The 23,501-nt window shown below is 33.3% G+C and overlaps 1 protein-coding gene across 1 annotated transcript in view; it reads left to right on the forward strand.

The window, feature by feature from the left end:
• The window catches only part of Naf1 (nuclear assembly factor 1 ribonucleoprotein), a 38,103-nt gene extending 21,720 nt beyond the window's left edge, over window positions 1-16,383 (forward strand). The window contains exons 5-8 of the mRNA XM_071610546.1: window positions 1,779-1,939; window positions 4,884-4,935; window positions 7,813-7,915; window positions 11,938-16,383. Of these exons, the coding sequence (XP_071466647.1) occupies window positions 1,779-1,939; window positions 4,884-4,935; window positions 7,813-7,915; window positions 11,938-12,380 (759 nt within the window). The 3' untranslated portion in view covers window positions 12,381-16,383. The remainder of the gene's footprint in view (window positions 1-1,778; window positions 1,940-4,883; window positions 4,936-7,812; window positions 7,916-11,937) is intronic.
• The last annotated feature ends 7,118 nt before the right edge of the window (window positions 16,384-23,501 follow it).

Here is a 23,501-nt window from a genome sequence, read left to right on the forward strand (position 1 = left end):
CTTCATTAATACTGTGTTCCTCAGTTTTTTCCCAACAGATTCCATGTTATATCTGTACCATGTTGTGGTAGTGGTATATGTTAACTTCTGTGTGACAGAAATCCATTGTATGAGCACTTCTGCTACAGAATATGTACTATTGATTAAGGTATAAAGCTGCTCAACCACCTCAAAGTAAATGTCTCCATTGTTACTATCCTAAATTTTTCTTTTCACACTCTCCTTGCAGTCTTTTATTTGTTTTGCTTTTATTTCAAGTTAAGTTTTTTGGAAATTACAAAGTTCCCAAAGTTACCAAGGAGGGATAAAAATTACTCATTGTAGAATTGTATGAGAAAACATGGGCTGGCCTGAGCTCTGCTGTGTTTAAAGTTTCTCCTCATAGTTTAGCAATCAGATATATCTATATTTTGTAGTTGACAGTTACTTAAAATATTATCAAATTCTTTTTTTTTAAATAACTGTTTGCTAAATTGCTTAAGTAGACTTGGCCAAATTTCCTGTGACTGTTTGAGGTAGGGGTACAGGTCAATATTGGTGCATGCCACATATCTATTTCACAGCTCAACTTTCTGTTTCCTCTTGAATGTGGTATTATTTCACTTAAAAACTTTATGATGATTCCACTATAGTTGTGGCTCATAAGCACTTCATTGTGTAAGAATTTGAATGTCATTTACATTTTAGTTCAAACTAGACTCTGTAACCCTGTTGACATAATTTTTTTTATAGATAGGCATGTGCCACTGTGTCAGCTAGACGTCTGTTGTGTTTATATAAACCTCTCAAGGATGATTTTTTGTTGTTTTATTAGATCATTTGTTTTACTTTTAAAATTTTTTATCAGTTCTAAATTATTGATGTTAATTCAGAATACATTGGCATTTTAATTGCTTTTAATGCTACTACTTGTTTTTAGGGTATAATAACCTTCAGAATGGTGTACCTTGCTGTGTTAGATGTTTTATGCCTTAGTGAAAATGAACAAAAGCTGGAATACTATACTGTGTATCACAAAATGAGAACACTTAATATCAAAATCAAAGATTTGATAAAATAGACACTTTCCAGTTGGTATAAATTGTCCAAGGATTTAGTAATTTACATCAATAGCTTTAATTGGTTCTGATAATTCAGCTTCTTCCAAATCAGTTTTTAGAAGTTTTCAAAATTAGAGATGTACATATGAAGACGTCCATCATGGCATCATGTCTTCTATTGGACAACTTGGAAGCTGCCTGAATATACAGTAACGAGACAAATTAATATAAATTGTGCTATATAGCCATTAAAATTATATACATAACTGCTTTTTAAAAAGTCATGGTTTAATTTTTTAAAATGTTTAACACTCTATGGAAACAGAAGAGTTGATCTGCAGAAGCTTACTTTAGTTTCCCAGTTATAAAAGTACAACTGCAGATAGCATCTTAAATTCAAAAGTTACCAGTTATAATATTTGTACCTTACAACTTAAATGGACAATACTTTTTAAATTTCATAATTTGCATCTATAAGGCAACCACTATAATGATTTTAATTTGTTAAGAAACAAGCTTAGAAAAAATTTTTATAAGGAAATTTGGGATAAGCTGCATTTATAATCAAAATATGAAGACTGAGTATATAAACAGGACAAGGATAAGTTCATTGCTCTGACATTGGCAAAATTATCTTATTTTAGCAGCTACAAGTGGCGTTTTTCAAAAGAAATATTGCTAAAATTTCAGATCATTTTCCATGTTAAAACGGACCTTTATGCTTCTTCTATTTTGTAGATATTTGAAATATTTGGACCTGTTGCACATCCGTTTTATGTGTTACGGTTTAATTCTTCAGATCACATTGAAAGTAAAGGTATTAAAATAAGGGAGACTATGTATTTTGCTCCATCAATGAAAGACTTCACCCAATATATATTCACAGAAAAACTAAAACAGTAAGTACTTTATTGACATATTAGTTCTTTATTTATCTAACATTTAAGAATAATTCTATGATTTGTTATCACATTTTATAGGTAGAAATCATTTGCATCTTTTGTTCCAGATGTAATGATAGCCCACTGGGAGAACATTTGTATCGTGTAAATTTTATGCACTGGGAGAACATTTGTATCTTGTAAATTTTATGAATTCTAGTTCATTGTTTTTTTCATTATGTTCTGTATGTAACTACTTCAACATTGGTATTTTGATTTTAAAATGTTCCTTTAGATTTTAAATAAAATTCTGTTTGGTTTACATTCATAGAGTTAACTATTTAATAAAACTAAAATATTCACCAAGAAAAAAAGTGACTAAATTTTAGATTGCTTATAATTTGTAAATTTATGGAGAGAGACAATTAAAATATGTCACTGAGAAGTTGAATGTAAAGCTGTCATAAAAAGGTTGACCTCTCCGACAAATTAGTGCCCTCCATTTTGTCTCTATATATGCAGAATGATCCCTGTAGTATGTGAGTCACAAAATTTCTGCCTAATTGTACTCTTTCTGGTTTATTGTCTATTTTTCAAGTATTGTGTTGGCAAGTGTTAGCTGTACAGCTGATTTAAATCAGTAGAACATACTATGATAATTATATAATTTAATCTCTTCTTTTACTTTCTCTTTTTTTTGGAAGGGGGGTGGTACTAAGGATTGAACTTCAGGGGGCTCCCACTGTGCCCAGCCTATTTTAATTTTTATTTTGAGAAAAGATCTCACTAAGTTGCCCAGGCCCATGTCAAATTGAAATCCTCCTGCCTCAGCTTCCCCTACGTGTCTATGATTACAGCATGTGCCACCAAGTCCAGCCCATAATTTAATTTTTTATCTAAACATGGTATATGAGTTCAAATAGGATAGGTTTTTCTATAAAAATAAGTTGAGTGCTTTGAGAAAGCTGTAATTAACTACAAAAATATAGTCAAATTAGGAATGGAAGAAGACCACAGAAGAGGGAGGCAGAGGGGGTCTTAAATCCGAAAAGACTTTGCACTTTGACACAGATTTGTTTAAGTTTTAGCTCTCCTGTTATAGGAAATTTGAAATACAGGCTATGTATTTTTAGATATAGTTTTTCAAGGAAATTTCGTCAGTGGGTAACCTTGGGTCTTCCTCCAAAGTATTAGTCTATGCTGCAAAGCTTAAGGTCTCTATTCCACTTCCAAGTTAAATTAAGTCACTGAATTTCTTTAGTTATTTCAGAGGTGAAATTTTTAGTCTTTAATTGATTAAACTCATGTTTAAGAAGATCATAATTATCTGAAAGATAATTTTGTTCAATCTCTTCAGATTGTGTAAGGTTAATTTCCCTAAATAACTGCTAGCAGGAAAGATGAATTAAATAGACATTAAGTCATAAAGGTTTTAATATGTTTTAAAATAATGCTTTAAATAATTAACATTTCCATCTGCTACAGATATCAAGATGCTGCTGTGTTTATACGATATTCTTAGCCTTTAACAATAAATATTTTAGCTTAACACAGGTAGTTGGAATGTTTTCTGAAAATGTTTATTAAATAGGAATAAACTATAGAGTTGGGAATTAGATCGTCCTGCATAAACCCCATTGATGGTGCACTCTGGTGTCTCTCATGGGAACTCTGTGCACTACTTAACTTACCAGCCTAGCAAGGCTAATTTAATTTTAGCTTTCCATATACTGTCTGTTAAAAGTGCTTTCAGAAATGTTGTCTGATTTTTCCTTTAGTGGCTTTTTGATTTCCTGTGGTAGATGTACTAGTTGGGGAATTTTTCCCAATTACATATTTGAACTCCAGGCTAAGCCATTTCAGGTCATGAGATGTCATATATTCCAAAAGGAATATTGGAGCTGTGTTAAATGCACAGATTGTAAAATGACAATTGAATAAATAAGTACCTTATGTAACTGATAAAAAAAATACATCATATATAATGTCAAAGATCCAAGTCAAATATTTAAAGCAAACTTGATGTTCATTTTGTGCCACCATACTGACATCTGTGCATTGATTTTAGTGGCATTAATTCCTGAGACCCTTACTTATTATCTAGTTTAAAGCAATGAGAAAGAACATCCAGTCACAGTACTTTATAATATTTTAGTGCATTTGAATAACTATATTGCTTGAAGTCATGAAATTAATAAGATTAAAAAGGTAAGATTTAAAAGTGAGATTTAAGAAATTATAATCATATACATTATATGTACTTTTCTTGGTTTTATAGAATGTGAAACATTTCCACCAGGAGTAATTAAGTTTCAGCTCCGTTTACTCCTTCCACATAGACCTCTGATTATTCTGTCCTTCTGAATTTTCAGTGTTTCTTCTCATCCTCCCCAAATTAGTCTTTCTTTCACTTTCCGTGCTTTGAGAATCCCTGTTGAAATAAGTCTGGGCCACTTAATTGTTGAAATAAGTCTGGGCTACTTACAGTCAGTCAGAATGAGGAGAGAAGGATTTATATCAATAGCTCTAGCATCAGATCTGTAAAATCCCGGAAAAGGGAACACTTCATATCTTTGCATCTGTAGCTGCTTGAGTGACTTCTGATTTGTAATTGATGTTGAACAAACATTTCCTGAACAGAGTTTATGCAAACTTCAGGTATCACAAAAGTAAAACCATGTTTATCTGCACACCACAATCTTGGTTTCTCTTCTTAATTCCCTAATTCTAATACTTAAATGGGTCCAAATTTTGTGGTTTTCTTATGAGATTCTCATATCATCTGAAATAAGGTAAAGGACACATAAATGGTCTTTTGTTTTTTGCTATTTTTATGTATTGCAAAATTGCCAGTTGCGCTCATCTTCTTTATTTTCCATACTATTAATGTTATGTAAGCACTGTTAACAGCATATTTTTGATAAGTACTTTTTAAATTTGTTTATTAAAATTCTTTTTTCAGGGATAGGGGATCAGATGCATCATGGAAGAATGATCAGGAACCACCACCAGATGTAAGTATTAAGCTTCTTTCTGAATGTTTTATAAAGTAGGCATGACTTAAGTCTAATACAGTTTTAAAAAATAATCCCCTCATTTACCTTGTGTTTCCTGTTGTATTAACTTCGTTGGTAACTCGTAAAGGCATTATTTTATCTTATTTTTAAAGTTTTTATTTTTAGTAAATTTTTAATTGTTTTAGTAAATTCTTCAAATGGAACATGAAAACATTATTGTGAAGCTTTTCATAATATGCACCCTTCATATAAAATCATTAGAGACTTACCTACCTCCCCATTTTTTATAGCATAATTACCTTTCTGAAACAAGATCTCCTTGATTTATATTTTTATATCTATTCCAACAAGGCATGGAACGATGGGTTGATAATCTAGTCTGTTTAGAGATGTGAAATTAATTTGGGGGTAATATGTAAATGAATTAATTATTTAGTAGAATTATTTGGTTTAACTCTCCATGGAGATGTTAAAGCAGATTTTCTTGTACTTAGTTCTGAAAAATTTTTTTCAGTATTATTGATTTTTGATATTTGCAGATTCAGCTAATCATTTTAGATATTCTCAAGCAATGCCATGCTCATGGTGTGTATTAACTTCTAATTTTGTTGAGGTAGTTTTATACCCACATAGAGAATTTTATACAGGTATGAGTCACTTGACCAGGGAGGGATCTTAGCTTATTATCCACATTGAAATGAGATTATGTTTTCTAGTTAACATGTACACATGTAATGCTCTGTACACTCACTTAACATTCTCTGGTAGGTTTAGAGCATTTTATTTCTCAAATTCTGTTTCAGAAGTGTTTTGGAGATTGAATCAGATCTTGAAATATATCTCCTGTGAAATTCAGATATTCTAATACATGCCTATTATTTCCAGACTAAACATGGAAGTTACTAATTGTGATAATGTAAAGTGTTTATGAAATTGGTTTCATAAAAGATTAATGACAAAATGAAATCCCACGTGCTTCATGATGTTTATTTTTTCCAGGTGGCAGACTGGATCATGAACTGTGTTGGGATTGGATTTTGTAATATTTGTCGATATTGCCTGATATTGATGGTTGATTAGAATTTGTGAGGCCTAAAATAAATTATGTGCCCTGAAAATAGGAAGCTTTAACATATAAAAGAAAATTTGAGAAATAATGTACTATGAAAATGTTGGAGATGCATTAAGGTCCTAAAAATCACTCAGGAATACATCTTATTTTATATCCATTTCTAACATAAACATATGAAATTTATAACTGAATAAATGTTTAATGAATGCAAATTTGAACACAAGGAAAAGTAAATCAGCAAAATTTTGCCAACGTAATCTCTCTAAAATAAACTATTTCAAATTAAAATTCTTTATTTCTTCCCTCTTGCTTTGAGATGATGCATGGGTATTTAAAATGGCACAATAATGTTCTTATTAACTTCTCCAACCTTGTCTCTTTGATTTTGCTGTATAAGAAGCTTTCACTTTGCTTTACAGAATCCTTTTGACTTTTTTTTACACACCATATACTTCAGTGCCTCTGCACATATCATTCCCACTTCCAGAAGATTTCCTTTCCCTTATTTTCACAGCTAACTCATGAGATGTTTATCTTGGGTTATTTTTACCAAGAAGGCTTTCTTCCTTTTTTTCCTCTTTATCCAACCCCATAATACTTACTCATTGTATTGCTGGTTTATTTGTTTTCTCATTTGACTAAATAGTTTCAAAGAAATAAACGTCTTCCATCTGATCTCAGTACTTTCTGGTGTCTGGTGGTTGCCAGATTCAACCTGAGTTTAAAAATCTTAATACATTAAGATCAGTAATAATAATAATAAAAAAAAAGTATCTTATATTTGAAGGTACTAAAATTTAGTTGATGTGTTTGAAAATGATAATGGTAGGTATATGGTCTTAGTGGTTCATGGAGGATTTTATCTGGAAAATATTATATTATTTCAGCAAGAGCATACTAAAAATGCCATACAGAGACATTTACATATATTATATTTCTTCCTTTTAAGTGTGCACATACGCCTACATGTGAAAGGTAATATGTTTTCTAGTGGTAGTAGAAAAACAATATATCTGAACTAAAGATATCATGACATAAATCTTGATTTTCTGACAGGTGTATAATGGTGAATTCCAATTCCCCGTAAAATGTGAATTTTACGCTAGTAATTTGAAATAATTTCCTCTTAGAATTTAGATCCTGTAGTTCTGTGTCTGGTTTTGAAAGCCAGGGAAGGGAAAGAACACATTGCTGCTTCTGGTGGGAGTGGATCTACATAACGTCCCTATGATTCTTTATGCCCTAACTTTGTCTTATTTTATATTTATTGGCTTTACTGAAACCTGTTAAGAGTGTAGAATGAGACTGGCATATAATGGTTATATTAATGTTTTTAAATAAATGAGTCACAAAGCAATGTCTTATTTTTATATTGGATCTGATGGTGTGTGAAATTTGCTTAGTCTTAACTAATCAATCATTATTTTGGCATCCTTTGGCAACTGGCATTATGATCAATCTTAAGTGTAAGCTGGAGGTCAGACTTCTGGCCAGGCAGTGCCTATACCTGATGATGTAAAGTTACCTACCCAAAACTTTCTAGGAATTAATAAACCTTGATTGATGGTTTAACAGCTTGATTAATGGCCTGTATTAATGAAGTCTTTAGGCAATTGTCAAAAACAAAGAAACTTGATTTTTTAAGATTTCTAATTAGTTGAGATATTACTGGAAAATATTAAGTACTGAAAGGAGAAACTTGTCAAGGTCAGTTGGTAAATAATAGGTCTTACAGGTTTGTTCTAAGTCTCTAAGTATGAATTGACAAATCTGTGTGATGTAAATCTACTTTCATCTGCAAGGCCTTAGACTTCAGTGATGATGAAAAAGAAAAAGAAGCCAAACAGAGAAAAAAATCTCAGATTCAAGGCCGGAAAAAACTCAAATCTGAATTTAATGAGCCAGGTGAGTGAATATAATATGTAGTCTTTATTTACATTCATTTAGATCTATATAGGTTTATCAGTAATAAAGCTGAAAGACATTTCTATGTTCTGTGTTACTTTCTGGCATCCAGGAACTATTGGAGAAATCGTGCAACATGGGATATGGGTGGGTGAGAGTCACAAGGGAATAGTTAGTGATAGCTTTTTAAAATTAAACTTTTTGTGATATAAGAAATAATAGGAGACATGCTGCATACCTTTTACCCAGTTTCCTCCAGTTGTGACATCTTGTAAAATTTGATAGTACAATATCACAGCCAGGATTTTTGACATTCATGCAGTCAACATACATTTCCATCACCAGCAAGCTCCCTAGGTTTCCTTTTTATAGTCATATCCATTTCCTGCTGTCTTGCTTCCTCAGCTCATACCACTTATCTGTTATTCATTTCTCTAAAATACAGTGTCATGTGAAGAATGTTATATAAATGGAGCTATATAGCATGTTAAAATTAGGGATTTGATTTTGCCAGTGACTGTAATTTTCTTGGCATCCACCCAGGTTGTTATATTTATTATTATAGATACACTTAATAGATTTTTCCTTTTCATTGAAGAGTACTATTCCATGTTGGGACTATACCACAGGTTGTTTAAACATTCATTTATTAGAGGATATCTGAGTTGTTTGCATTTTTTGTTCATTTGGACAAAGCTGCTATAAATATTTGTATATAGATTTTTGTGTGAAAATAAATTTCCATTCTTCTGGGTCATATACACAAAAGTGTAATTGCTAAGTTATATGATAGTTGCATTACATGCTTAGTTTTGTAAACTGTCATGCCCTTTTTTTTTTGTTTGGTACTATTTTATATTGTCATCAGTAGTAACACTGGTGACTCAGCTTCTCTGCATTCTCACCAACATTTAGTGTTGTCATTTTTAATTTTAGGTGTAAGTGATCTTTAATTGTGGTTTTAATTTGCACTTCCCTAATGGCTAATAACATTGACCATCTTTTCATGTGGTCATTTTTTAACTATTTACCCTCTTTGGTGGTAATGTTAATTCATGTTTTTCTCTATTTTCTAATTGTATTTCTGTTATTTTCCTTTTGAATTATTTTAAGTTTTTAAAAATAAATTTTTGTATTTGAGTCCTTTGGCAAATATGTACTTTATATATATTTTTTTCAGTTTGTAGCTTGTCATTTCATCCTCTTAAAAGGGTCTTTTACAGAACAAAAGTTTTTAGTTTTATGAAAGCCAAATTTATCAGCTTTCATTTTATGAAGTCTAATAACTTCCTGCCTAATCATAGTAAAGATTTTTTCTTTTTTTCTCTAAAGTTTTGTAGTCTTCTGCTTCACATTTTATATTCATGATCCATTTTGAGTTAAATTTTGAATAGGATAAGTGATTTGATTGATGTTGATTCTTTTGCTTATAGATGTCAAATTGTTTCTTCACTATTTGTTGAAAAGCTATGATTACTCCAGTGAATTCCTTTTGAGGTTCATCAGAAATTATTTGGCTATATTGTGTTGATCTGTTTCTGGCTTCTCTTTTCTGTTCCATTGTTATGTATCTATACCACAGTCTTTATTATTGTACTTAATGCTAAGTCTTGAAATTGGCAGAGTGACACCTCCTACTTTCTTTCTCTTTTTTAAAATAATTTTTAGCTATTCTAGGTCATTTGCCTATCCTTACAAATTTTAAAATAATCTTCTCTGTATATACAAAAAATCTTGCTGGAATTGTGATAGCAATTGCAGTAAACATATTGATTAATTTTGAAAGAATTGTCATCCAAGCTCCGCTGACATTCCATGAACATGGTACACAGTTTTGTTTATTTAGATGGTGTTTGATTTCTTTTCATTAGCATTTTGTAGTTTTCAGAACACAACCCTAATACGTTTTTCCAGTTGATTTTCTTGAGTATTTCCCACTTTTCTATTTTCAAGTTCTCTGATATTTCCTTGTTCCCTGTATTCTGTTTTTGAACTCATCCATCAATTTTTTAAGACTTTCTTTTTTTTACATATCAGTATTAGGTTCATTATAAAATTGATTTGTGAATAAAGACACATTCATGTGCAAGTTTTTTTTGTTGTTTGTGTGTGGATGGATATGTTTTCAACTAATTTGAGTAAATACCAAGAAACAAGATTGCTGTACCATATGTTAAAAGTAAGCTTAGTTATGAGAAAAACTTACAAACTGTCTTCCATAGTGACTGTACCATTTTGCTTTCCTGTCAGCAATGAATAGGAGTTCCTGTTACTCCATAACCTTGCCAACATTTGATGTTCTCAGTGCTCTGGATTTTGACAATTCTAATAAGTGTGTAGTGGTATCTCATTGTTTTAATTTGCACTTCTCTGTTGATGTATAACAGCATCTTTTCATATGCTTATTTGCCAACTATATGTCTTCTTTGGTTAGGTGTCTGGTGTCGAGGTCTTTTGCCTATTTTTTAATCAGATTCTTATTTTTGAGTTTTAAGAATTCTTTGTCTATTTTTAATAATAGTTTTCTTAAAATCATCTGTGTCTATAAGTTGTTTTTTTAACATCATTTTCTTGATATTGTCTTTCAGAGAGCAGAAAAATTTAATTGTAATGAAATTCAGCTTATCAGTGATTTTTTACATTTAGGTCTGTTATACATGTTGAATTAAATCTTATGAAGGGTTAAGGTTTCTGTCTTTTCTTTCTTTCACAGATTCTATTTCATTCACAGATGTCTAGTTGTTTCAACACCATTTGTTGAAAATCGCCTTTGTGCCATTAAAGTACCTTTTGTCAAATATTAGCTGAGTATGTAAATTTATATACTTTAAATATTTGTATAGGTCTATTTCTGGGCTCTCTCTTTTGTCTCGTTGATCTGTTTGTTCTTTCTCCATAGCACATTGTTGTGTCTATTGTAGTTTCATAGTAACTCTTGAAGTTGGGTAGTGTTAATCCTCTAGTATTGTTCTTCTCCTTCAATGTTGTTCACTTTTATTTATTTTGATTATTATAATGTTCATATCTAAAATTTCTATTCTATTTTTTATCTGAGATTTTCTTATTTTCATTCTTTAAAGGTGTGCATAACATTTCTTGCTGAAGCATTTCTGTGAAGGCATTATCTTTCTTAATTCTAATATCTTTGTTTTGCTCTGGCTGGTTTTTCCTTTTTTCTTGAGTTTTAAATTTTCCTTTTTTTTTTGGTGAGTTAATAATGTTTTATTAAAGCTTGGGTATATTGGGTATTTATGAGACTTGGATCTTATGTAAATCGTATGATTTAGCTCACATTTGTCTGTTTTTCAGATACTGTTCTAGTAGGGAAAGGAAGTAGAGCAGAGCCTAGGTTTTCCTCTTAGCCTTTGTTGACACTCAAGTAGAAAGGGGTGCCTCATTACTGTAAGACAGGGGTGAAGTTCTGACACCCCACTAGATCTTCTCCAGTGCCTGGTAGGAGTAGGAGTTATGTTGTCACTGACATCAGTAAAGGATAACCTTTTCCCACTGGGCTGAGTGAATGTCCTGACTCTGCTGAGTCTTCTCCTACACCACCTCATTGCACAAAGGGAAGAACACAGTGCTGCTGCTGGTGGAGGTGGAAGTTTTGGCTCTGTGTGCTCTCCACCATCACTCTGAGGAGGTTTTGTTACTAGGGCCATGCTCACTCTGACCCTGACACTGTCCTGGCAGGATGATTGGGTGTTTCATTACAGGTAGTCAAGGGTAGAAGTCTGGGCTGTCTGCTTACCTTTGAGAGTGTAAGTGGGATGGTGCTGTGGATGTTTCTGTGGTGTTTGGCTGGAGTCACTGTCTTCAGTGTTTTCTGTCTTGCTTTGTCCCAATCCTTGGGCTTTAAGTTTTACTTTTTCAATTTATTTAAAATTGACAACTTCAAATTTAACATTGTTTTAACTGCCATATTTTGGTAATTTTAAAAAAGGCATTATTAAAATTTCGAACAGTGCTTTTTGGTATTTTAATTTTGGTTTTATGTATATATTTTTTTTCCCCACTCAAAGGTGAAGATTTTGCTGAAGTTCATCAGAATTGGAATGCTTATAGCCCTTCTTCAGAACATTCAAAAGGATATCGCAACAGGGAATTCACACGAGGATTTTCTAGGGGTAGATACCCTCGATCTTGCCACAGCAGGCCTCCAGCTCAGCAGTTTTATAATTCAGAACATATGGTATCTCAAGAGACTTTGGGATTTCCACCTCAGAGACAAGATAATCCTATTATGCCACAATACCCCTTTCCTCCGCCTGTGTTTGACATGCATAACTTTCCACTTCCTCCACCACCTCCATCTATAAACATGGGTTGGGCTGCACCTAACATGGCACCTCATCCAATGCTTAACTTACCATACTCCTTGCCCCCGCCTCCCCCTCCTCCACCACTACCTCCCCCACCCACTCCTGGAGATAGTAATTCTTCTCATTTTGGATCTTACTATTAGGTGCATGTATGCATTTCCAGCGAAATGTAAACTTCTCATATGCTAAGGATTTTTTTTTTAAGGAAAAGAAAGTGATTATGGAACTAGATTTTTAAAAACACTGTAAAAATACTAAATGTTTCAGTTGTAAGTTGATATATATTTGTAACTTGTGAAATTGTATTCATTTGAAAATTTCAGCTTAAATATTTGGGGTGAAATCCAATTATGTAATATTTAATTAAAACTTTGAATCATGCTTTCCCCCACCTAATAGACAATATATATATATATATATATATTCTTCGATATGGAACAGATTCCATCATGAATTAAAATATACTGAACACTCAATTGCCTTTTTTGGTATAATCTGAAAATAAGATGTTGAAGTCCTATTGAGAGTCTTTAAAAATAAACTATTTTTATAAACTTATACTTTTGGAATTGATTTTGATTTTAAATGCAGTTTAGCAGTAATTGTTTACATAATAATTTTTTAAAAGCAATTGAGTATATAGAGGAGGAAAATCATCCTGGCAGAAGCTCTGACTATAACTAAAGTTAATATTTATTAATTATGTATAGGTAAGCTTGCATTATATATGCAGATTTCTATTTAGAAGCATTTACTATTTAACCACTTTCACATTAAGACGTATTTAGGAATTATGTCTTCCATGTTTTCCCAGATTTTCACATACCTGGCACAGATTAGGTGCTTGATAAATATTTATTGAATGACTGAAAGAATTGAGAGTTTTTAATTAAATAAGTGTGGCTGTTACTTTACATCAAGTGTATATGTATGGGAAATGATGGAATTTTAGAGCTAAATTAGTCTAAACTATTTCTCATTTAATAAATGAGCCTTACTAAGGGTTTCAAAAGGCTCAGTAATTTAAGGTCATTTAGCTACTGAGATAGCAAGAAGTTGAACCTAGGTTTTTTCCCTCAGGCTAGCACTTTCATTAAATTGATACTTCACAGTATTTTCATTCCTTAACATACTTAGAAAATATTTGTATATATTTGTGTGGCACATGGGAGTGATCTGAAAGCCACTTATCCCACCTTAATTTATGACCTTGCCTTTTTCTGGTTGGTAGATAATGTCTGGTTATAGAAATAAATGAGATTAACCCATGTTTTCATTTAGTTTGGTACCTTTAGCCACTTAGGCCCAATATGCCTATCTTCCTGTAGTTGATTCAGGGCTTTTGCAACTTTGAGGTACCTAGAAATACATGAATAGTTTGTTAAAGATAACATTCTTATACTTTATCTCCTGAATTTGTTGTTAGTCTGCAAATATTTTAGGATAAATTAAATTTCTTCAATTTTGTGCCCATTCATTCTGGAACTTCATTGAGTTCTGTTTGGCTAGTAGTAGAGATGTGGGGTTTGTGACAGCAAAAAAAAAAAAAAAGAAGAAGTTAAACCACAGTGGGGGGGGGGATTTGTATCCTTGGTCCTCTTTTGTCAACTACATTTGTCTTTGGAGTTTAAAAAGAGGAATCCAACTACTATGATTTTATTGTTTTCCTCCCAAAATGCATGTGTTTAAGCTTAATGCCCATCGTAGCAGTGTTAAGAGATGAGACCTTTGGGGATGCGATTGTATCATGAAGGCTTCATTCATTAGTGGAATAGTGCCTTACAAAAGGCTGGAGGATTGAGGGCTGCCTTAGTTCTCTTGTGCTCTTCCATTTCTCCCACTGTGTGAGGACCCCATGTTCTTCCCTGGCAAGGATGGGGCAACGAGACACCACCTTGGAAGCAGAGCAGGCCTCACCAGACACCAAAGAGGCTGATATCTTCATGTTGGCCTCCCTGCCTCCAGAACTGAAAACTGAATTTCTATTGCTTATAAACTACCCAGAGTTTGGATTTTGTTAGAGCAGCATGAAGACTCCAATTGTAAAATGGCTGCCTAAGCTAATTTTTTTTTTTTTTAATTAAGAAGAATAACTATATCTTCCCTTCCTTTCTTTTCTAGAAAAGATGGGCCCATAGTAACTTACTAGAAATAGTAAGGCAGTTTTAGAACTTAGCCACAGGACATATCTTACTTCATTCTGTGCTGCTGTAACCGAATACCCCAGATTGGGTAATTTACAATGAGCTGGAGTGTATTGGCTCACATTTACAGAGCCTGGGAAACATATCAAGGTGCTCACAACTAGCCAGGGTCTTACTGCTACATAAGCATGTGGCAGAAACAAGCTGATCTATAACATCATCAACCTTATTCAGAAAGTGGAGCACACCCTCTTAGGCTAAGAACTCTTAAAAGTCCCACCTCTTAACAGTCCCATAATGGCAATTTCAATGTGAGCTTTGGAGGGGACAAACATGTACACCACAACAGTACATTTTATAAAAACAATATTTTGTGTGGTTATGTCAAATTGCCATGTGTCTGTGTAGTGATAACCATAAGTTATCAATACTAAAGGGACATGGGAGTGAGGTGAATCATAAGCCCCAGCAGGTTGTCTGTATGGAAGTCTTGTTTGGGGGCAATGAGGAGTATAGCTCGTTTTCTCATTCTCTCACTTTTCCCATCCACGTTGTGATTTTTACCCTCTACACACACACCTACTTCTTCCTGTCCTACTTTCTGTAGCTTGGTTAGAGCTGGTGAAGACATATATTTTTAAAAACTAATGTCATTTTGGTGAGCAAGAAATGAGTAGAATTCTGAGTTCCAATTCACTGGAATTTTAAGGTATGTAATAATTATAAAGAGGTGATATTAAAATCTTCAGGCACTAAAAATGTTAGCATGTTTAAGGAGGATTTCTTAAAATGGCAGTGATACTGTTGAGGGAGCATCTCAGACATAATGTCATTTTTATTTATTTCCTTTCAATAATAATGGCTGGAATTTCTATTTGATTTTATCAATTTATAAATTTAAGACAAATTTTAAGACTAATTTTAATGTCTTTAGTTCTTTTACACAGTTTCCCTTTATTGGCTTCTGTTACAGAAATGGCAGTCCCTCTCAACTGGATGCTTCAAGTCAGGGAATATGAGAAAAAGAGAAAAAAATCCTTAAAAAGCATGTCTACTTTTCACTCTTTCCTAATCTGTTAATCTAATGCACCTAAGGAAGGCTTGAGAAGATTGTTTACTTAGGACACTATCCTTATGTACTCAGGGTTTTTAGAATTTTTCAAAAATCTGTAGTCATATGCTTCCATAAGTATAGGGAAAGTAAGTTCATATAGTATTACAGACTTTAAATAAGAGGCAAAAAGATAAATTAATATTTTATAGAATTATTTATGTGTTCATACAATGTGTTTATAAAAGATTTATTTTGACATTGCATATTTGTCAGCGTTGATAAGCTGTGAGGTCTAAATATGAAAAATAATTTGGTAGAATGCAAGCTGGGAAATTTAAAAGTAGTTATTTGTGAGAATTCTTGTCAGATAATGCTGCGTTATTCATAATTTTATATATTCAGTGTAAAAAAAAAAACCTACACATTTGTGTTCTTCAGATAAATTGCAAATATTCTACTGTCTGTTTTCACTCTTCACCTAGTCTGATCTGGAATGTATATGGATGCAAATTAGGATATGAAAAATACATCATGAATGTCAAAAATATCTTATGGATATGGATTATATGAATTATGTTCTAGAAAAAAACAAAACATTTTCTGTACTGTAGTTGAAATTAAAGTTGAAAACATTTTCATAATGTTATCTATTGGACCAAAGTACTTGTTTTGAGCTACTACCAGCAACGACATCTTATTTTTGATCTTGTGCACTAGGTACCTAAATTGTTATTACTGGGTTAGACATGTACAATTACTTAGTATCCTGGAAATGAGGTATAAATTTGTTTATCAAATGGTAAAACACTTAATAAAAATCAACAATGAAGAAAAATGTTGAATGCTCTGGATATTCTGCGAAATTATATGTATACCATTATATGTATGATATCTATCTGTATGTACACACATTTGAAGGCTAGTATAAAAAAGCCTGGTTGTTGTGCATATTTTACTTGTTGACTACATTTCATTTCTGCTTATATTAGATTGATGAAATGGGAATAAACTTTGCATTATAGTACTTTGTAGTTAATCAAATTACTCTGTCCTTCAAACAGAACAAATTGATTTTGTTCATGTGGTAAAAGCTTTCTATATTGAGGCTAGATGGGCTAAATATTGTTTCTAACAGAGGATGTTAGTCAAATAATAATAAAATAGAACAAATACAAACAAATCCTATCAGCATAGAATCCTTACTATGTGATAAATAGACGATGGTGTTCTGTAGTATTCCAGTGATAAGATGGTCTAAAATGGTCTCAGTACCAGTAGCCTATTGTACCTCTTTAACTCCTTTTGTCATGTGCTCCCATGACGTACAAGAGTGCTGGGGAGCATTTGTTCTCTCCCCTCCCACGACTCTTGCAAATTATTTGTTTGATTATGTGTCATGCAGTGTTTTATCTCAGACATGATTTGGTACTGTCAGACATAATTATGGAAGCTGTTGCAGTGTCTGATTCATTCAAAGTAAACGATTAATTTTCTTCAACAGTTTGGTTTTTTGACTGTAATTGCTGCTATATTTGTTGGCAACAATATAAGTTCAAATCTGTTCATCCGATTATGGGCAGAAAAGTGTTTAAGGGGAGAAGAAAATAGTTTTAGGCATTACTTTAATTAATACTTTTGAATATTGTTTTTTTGAATTAAGGACTATTTTATATGGCTTAATCTAATGTGTAGACTATGATATATTACTTTCCAAATGGAATGTCTTCCTGTACCATAATTCCACAGCTCACACTTGGGGAAATGCTTTCATAGAGGGGAGCAGGCTGAAATTCATGGTAGCATACATATCTCAGACATACCTCATCTTGCTGAGAAGACGATTATTGGCTCACGGGCCCAGAAGAAATACTCAGTCTTTTGTTTTAGATTGGGAAACCTGTGTCCTTTAGTGTGACGTCTGTGGTTCCATACCTGAAGTTTTTGGTTCCCGAATCTGTGAGATACACATTTTTTTCTGGCAGAGAGGGTCTGGCTTTCATTTTGTCTCCAGTAATATCAGAAGGGAGAGAAAGAAAAGGGCTGAAACGCACAGAGGATCCCTCTCAAGGTTTCCCCCTTTTGGAGCAGGGGTAGCATATATAAATATTCCCAATTTGATGATACACATCTTTTTTCTTAATGATTATTATGGACACACAAGAATATGTCTACAAACCACAGTTTGGGAAACATCAAGTTGTTAAACCAAAATTTCATTCTATAAATACGTCTTTTCAATTTCTTGTAGAATTTTCATAACTGTAAGAACCTATGTGTGAACGCCTTCAAAGAACTTGGCCTAAATAATGTTAGGTTTCCAATAGCTTTGTAGGAAAAACTTCCAAATGATGGTAGCCATAAGTAGGATAAATAATTAGTGGTCTTAGACATCTAGACAATCTCTAGCATACCTTTTCTGCCCGAAAGGAAATTTAAGGTTCAGACTGTAGAAGAGAAATTCTTACACTAAAAGAAAGAGGCACTAACTTCAGCTTAATAAATTGAATTGTTTCCATTTTCCAGAACTTATTCTAGCCATATTGTGACAAAAATGAAATTTCAACAAGTTCACAAAATCTAAGGACATTCTACAAATACTAAAAAGAAAAAAGGTAGTGAAATGCAGAAAATAATTCAGAAAAGGTTTTAGAAGAGAAATGTAGGCAAGACCAGAATGCCATCAGGCCCTTCAGCCTAACTGGCTAGCCCTGTTCTCCCTTTCCTGTCCTTGGGTACAGCCCTGGCAGATACAACTCCCACAGTTGCATAAATTATGTTTGTTAGTTATATAGAAAAGCAAAAGTGATAGATAGCCCTTACAAAAAAAGTGGATTCAATCACGCTAGTTAATACTTATCTAACGTTCTAGACAACATCTCCAGATACTTTTACATGTAGCTCTGTCAATGGTTATTCCCAGTGTGGACAAGCACCTGTGCCTGTTGCAAAAGCTCATTTAAAAAGTCTTCATTTCTATCTGAATGCAGCATGTGATATAAGAACAGAAGATAGTTCTCATAAAGTGTTCTCCTTCCAATCATTGTCCTAACACTTGATTATAATTGGTTGCTTTATGTTGGTCTTCCTTATTAAGAGTATTCTCTCATGGGCTAGCACTATCAATCATATCTATGATCAGAAACACAGTCATTGAAACCTTAGTTTCTAGATACTAATTTGCCAATTTTGGGGGTTTCTTTTTTTTTCTTGGGTGGGGATTGAACTCAGGGGCACTCAATCACTGAGCCACCTCCCCACCCCTATTTTGTATTTTATTTAGAGACTGGGTCTCACTGAGTTGTTTAGTATGTGGTTGTTGCTGAGGCTGGCTTTGAACTTCAGATCTTCATGCCTCAGCCTCTTGAGCCTACGAAGAATGGTTTATGTCTACTGATATCATATGGTTGCTGCAAGCATTGGTGACAAGTCTTTCCAGTTAATGACTTGAAAGTATTTCAAGGGTATCATAATCTTATTTTACAACAGAAATCCAGGTCATTTGTTTCTCAAAAATGACTTAGAATGATCAGTAGAAAATAGATGTACTTTTTTTAAAACAATATTTTTAGTTATACATGACAGTAGAATGTATATTGGCAGAATTTTTTTAACTTTATTTTTAAAAATGCGTTTTTTGACCGACACAAAAATATAAAAAATTGTTCATGCTTATGGGGTACCATGTGATGTTTCAATATATGTATGCTTTGTGTAATATTTAAATCAGATTAAATATATCTCCTGAAACATTTATCATTTTTATAATAAAAATATCAGAATTCTTTCTACTAGCTTTTTGAAATAGGAAGTACATGATTGTTATCTATAGTCACCCGACTCTGCAATGCTTCACACCAGAGCTTCTTCACACTATTTCACTGTAGCTTAGCACCCACTGATCAGCCTTTCCCCACTTCATCTTCTACTCTCCTCAGGCCCTGGTGACCACCATTGCACTCTCAGCATACTACAGTGACTCACCCACAGCAATGTTTTGAGCAGTTAATTCACCATAACTAAGCTTTGGAACCAACCTAGGTGCCTTTCAGTAGATGAATAGATAAAGAAAATGTAGCATATATGGACAATGCAATATTATTCAGCCACGAAGAAGAATGAAATTATGGCATTTTCCAGTAAATGGATGGAACTAGAGATTATCATGCTAAGTGAAGTAAGCCAATCCACAAAAAACAAAAGCTGAATGTTCTCTCTAATATGTGGATGATAACACACAATAAGGGTGCAGAGAATAGAAGTTCATCAAATTAGACAAAAGAGAATAGAGGGAAGGGCGGAGGATGGGAATAGGAAAAAGAACATATCAGACATAGCTTTCATATGTTCATATATGAATACACAACCTGTGAAACCACATCATTTACAATCAGTCACAAACATGGGATCCTAATTAGAGTAAGTTATACGCCATGTATGTATAATATGTCAAAATACACCAGTCATGTATATCTTAAAAAGAACAAATGAAAAAACAATTTTATGTGTTTAAGCATGTAAATCAAATGAAACCCATAGGATGTGTCAGTCAATTCACCAAAATGTAGGCAAACTAAAAATTTTCAAAAAATGCTTAGCCTTCCAAATAAATGTTTAAATGCTATTAAAATTAAGTAGTTTTCAATATGTTAAATTGGCCAAAAAAAGACAAATATCATTTGTATGGCAGAAATTACAAAAATTATCATTGTTTTCCACTACTATTAGTGTTAAGTTTTATGGAGAGTAACAGCAAAATGTATAGTTTTTCATACCTTTGGTCCTAGAAATTCTACTTTTTACTATATATTATGATGATATTATAAAGGAAAACTACTTGATAAATATTTTCTTGTAATTAAAATAAGCATAATGCTATGTATATGGAACTAAGAGGATGTTACAAATGATGTCATGCCAACTTAAAAGTCTTTTCTAGAAAAATAAACATGAAAATTGACACAAGAAAAAAAGAAATAACAGAGAAGACCCTTAACTATTAAATAGAAATCAAATGGGAAAAAAAAATCAACAGAGAATACCCCAGGCTTAGGTAGCTTTACCAGTGAATTCTATTAAATATTTTAGGAAGAAATATGCAGTTTCATACAAACCTTTCTATAAAATGGCAAAGAAAAAACAAGGTCACTTATTTCTCAGGCTGATATGAGTAAACATGATACCCGAATCTGACGAGGATCTGACGAGGAAATTACAAAACAGAAAAACTACAGGAAGATCTCACTTGCAAATATAGATACAAAAATACTCCTCAGGAAGTGAATTAACAATACAAATCCAGCAAATATTTAAGGAAAGGTGAAACAACATTGCCAAAAGTAGGGTTTATTTCAGGAATTGAAAGTTGGTTTAATATGAATCACTAGCAATTTTCCCTTCTTCCTTTCTACATCATCATTTTCCATTATTGGAACATTTCTCTAGTAATTTTTTAATCATTTTCTGGGACCACTTCACCAGCTACTGCCTTGTTTCTGAGCTTTCTTTTGGGGAAAAAAAAAAAAAACGCTTACTTTCACAATATTTGTACTCTGTCTCTACTTCCTCCTCTACCATTTTCTCTTTCGCTTATTCTCACCCATCCTTTCCCCCCTCTGATTGACGGATACTGCTCTCATCAATGTCATCAGTGACTTGCAAATCAACTGTGGTGATCTGAACTCAGTCTTCATCACACTCAGTATTTTGTATGGTTGATAAAATTTTCTAATTTCTGCATTTTTTCCCCACTTGGTTTCTATTATATCGAATTGTCTTTTGTTTTTTTTCTTCGTTTTCACTGATTGCTCTTTCTCAGATGGGCTACCAATGGCACAATTCCAAGAGATGCCACTGACCTACACAAAAGTACAGATGGTGGCCCCGGAATTATGCAGTGAGGCGACTCGACTTCTCATCTCCTTTCCCTGCCTTTTAATGCAAGAGTTGCTGTAGGGGTTTGTGTTTGACTAACTGTATTTTTTGTGCACAGATCTCTTCCAGACTTCAAACTCAGAAATCTACCAAGTCTCTGCAAACTTATCTACCTTTTCTCCCCTGATATTCCTTTCTTCCTCACTTGACCAATACTCATCTCTTTGTTAAACATCAAATCAATTTCTCAACTTTATAAGTAGAATATACTCAATAAGACACTTGGAAAAAACAAGGAGTAGGTATACATCCAGCAAGAGTCATGTCCAGAAATCTATTTTTTTAAAAAGGAATTTTTGCCAGATAGATACATTTAGGTAAAGATTTTTTTGAGGAACTGTCAAAAAATAATTAATGAGGTTTATGTTTTTAAAATTTTTTCTTGGGTTTAATATGTGGAATTCTTTTAATTAATATTAAAGGAATTCAACTCCTAGTAATGGTAGAGAAAAAAGCAAATTCAAGCAGCCCCATCAGTTTTTATGTAGGCCTTTAATCTGTTCTTCTAACTGTGAATAAATCCCTTTAGATTGTGGTTCTTGATTCCTGGGACTAAAAATATAGACATCTATGTTATAAAGTGGCTAAAGAGCAGCAACTCTGGGTTTCAAAAGTCCATACTAGGTCTTAACTTGGTGGTGGCAAAATACAAGGCAGCTGCAGATCTGTCTTGACATTCTTTCCACACTCCCCACTCCCTCCCGCCCCCATAGAAATGGGCTGAAATATGTAGGTTCCACTTTTGCTCAACCTTAGGTTTCCAGAGCAGTGAGGATTGTAGACAAAATCCATTTACATTCGAATTACTTTTAAAGCTGACATATTGGTATTTGCAAACAAGAATTCTTACCTATGAAATTAGTAATCTTCTTGTGTTCGTGCTACCTAGGCAGGATGCCACCTCACATGCCATTTGCAGTAAGTACAGGCAAAAATAATGTAAGGATTGCATCTCTGCAGTCCAAGAGCCTGCAGGTGTGGTAAGAAATTTTATTTCCATTTCCTCTGGGATCAGAAGATCAGATACATATAGTTGCTATTTCAGACCTCACCTGATGCTATTTGGGGCCCATCTTGATGGCAAGAGCTTGCAGAGTGTGAGGTGATTCTGAGAAACACTTTTCTATGTACAAGGATGTCAGGTTTGGCTGTCCACCCAGTGGAATTCCCCTTCCAGCAGGGGAACTCCTGGGGGCCAGTTGTGTTAGGCTTTCTTCTTGACTCTGTCCTAGGGTGACATCACTGTCTCGTGTTCCCACCTGGGCTCCTTCTGTATTTTATTCACTAATTCATAGAGAAATACTGTAAGCAATTATTAACCTCATAATAATAAGAGGATTTTTTTTTTCTTTCTAGACACAATGGTGTAGACACTAGAAAGCTAGGAAGTTAGACGTTTTTCCTTGCTTTCCCAAATAACAATTGTAGGCCAAGATTTCAGATTTCATCTAGCTCAACTACATTAGTTTTTAGGCACCTCATCTTGAGGAAATTCATGTTATAAATTCTTCATGAATTTTATGTTATGATAACCAGTGTCAAGTACAAGGTATTGAGGAGAGAGAAGAAAGAAATATTCTTGAGTGGTATATGAAGCAAACTAATTGAATCTAGCTGTATTCTCTCATCCCTGGCAAGATGAAGCCTCTACTTAAAAAAAAAAAAAAATGTGGGAAGGAAAGCCCCAAATCTTATGTGGCTAGAGTTGTTTCAAGGAGAAGCTTTGTTTGTGCTCCAAACAGAAATGCTCTGGAATGCAAAAGGTACAGATGGGGAGTTTTTAATAGTTTGTTGTCAATAATAGCAAAGATTTGGGGAGAGGAAGGAGGGAATGCAGTGTCTTCTGTCTTTCAGTAAGGAGTTTATCAAAGAAAAAAAAAAACACCAAGGCTTTTCTTGTAAGGAGCTAACCTGAAAAGGAGGGGACACAAAGAGGGGCAGAAATGATCACTTAGCACCAACTTCTCTGGCTCATAATGTGTAGCACGTGGGAGTCTAACTATTGAGCATTTGTTGAATGGATGAATGAATGAATGATAGAATAAATTAGAGGGTATATTGTTGCCTGTGCTAACTTAATTGAATTTATCTTAGTAATATTTTATTTGACACTTTTAAATCCCCCCCCTTATTTT

The sequence above is a fragment of the Marmota flaviventris genome, chromosome 3 (assembly GCF_047511675.1).
Source record: "Marmota flaviventris isolate mMarFla1 chromosome 3, mMarFla1.hap1, whole genome shotgun sequence".
Classification (NCBI taxonomy): domain Eukaryota; kingdom Metazoa; phylum Chordata; class Mammalia; order Rodentia; family Sciuridae; genus Marmota; species Marmota flaviventris.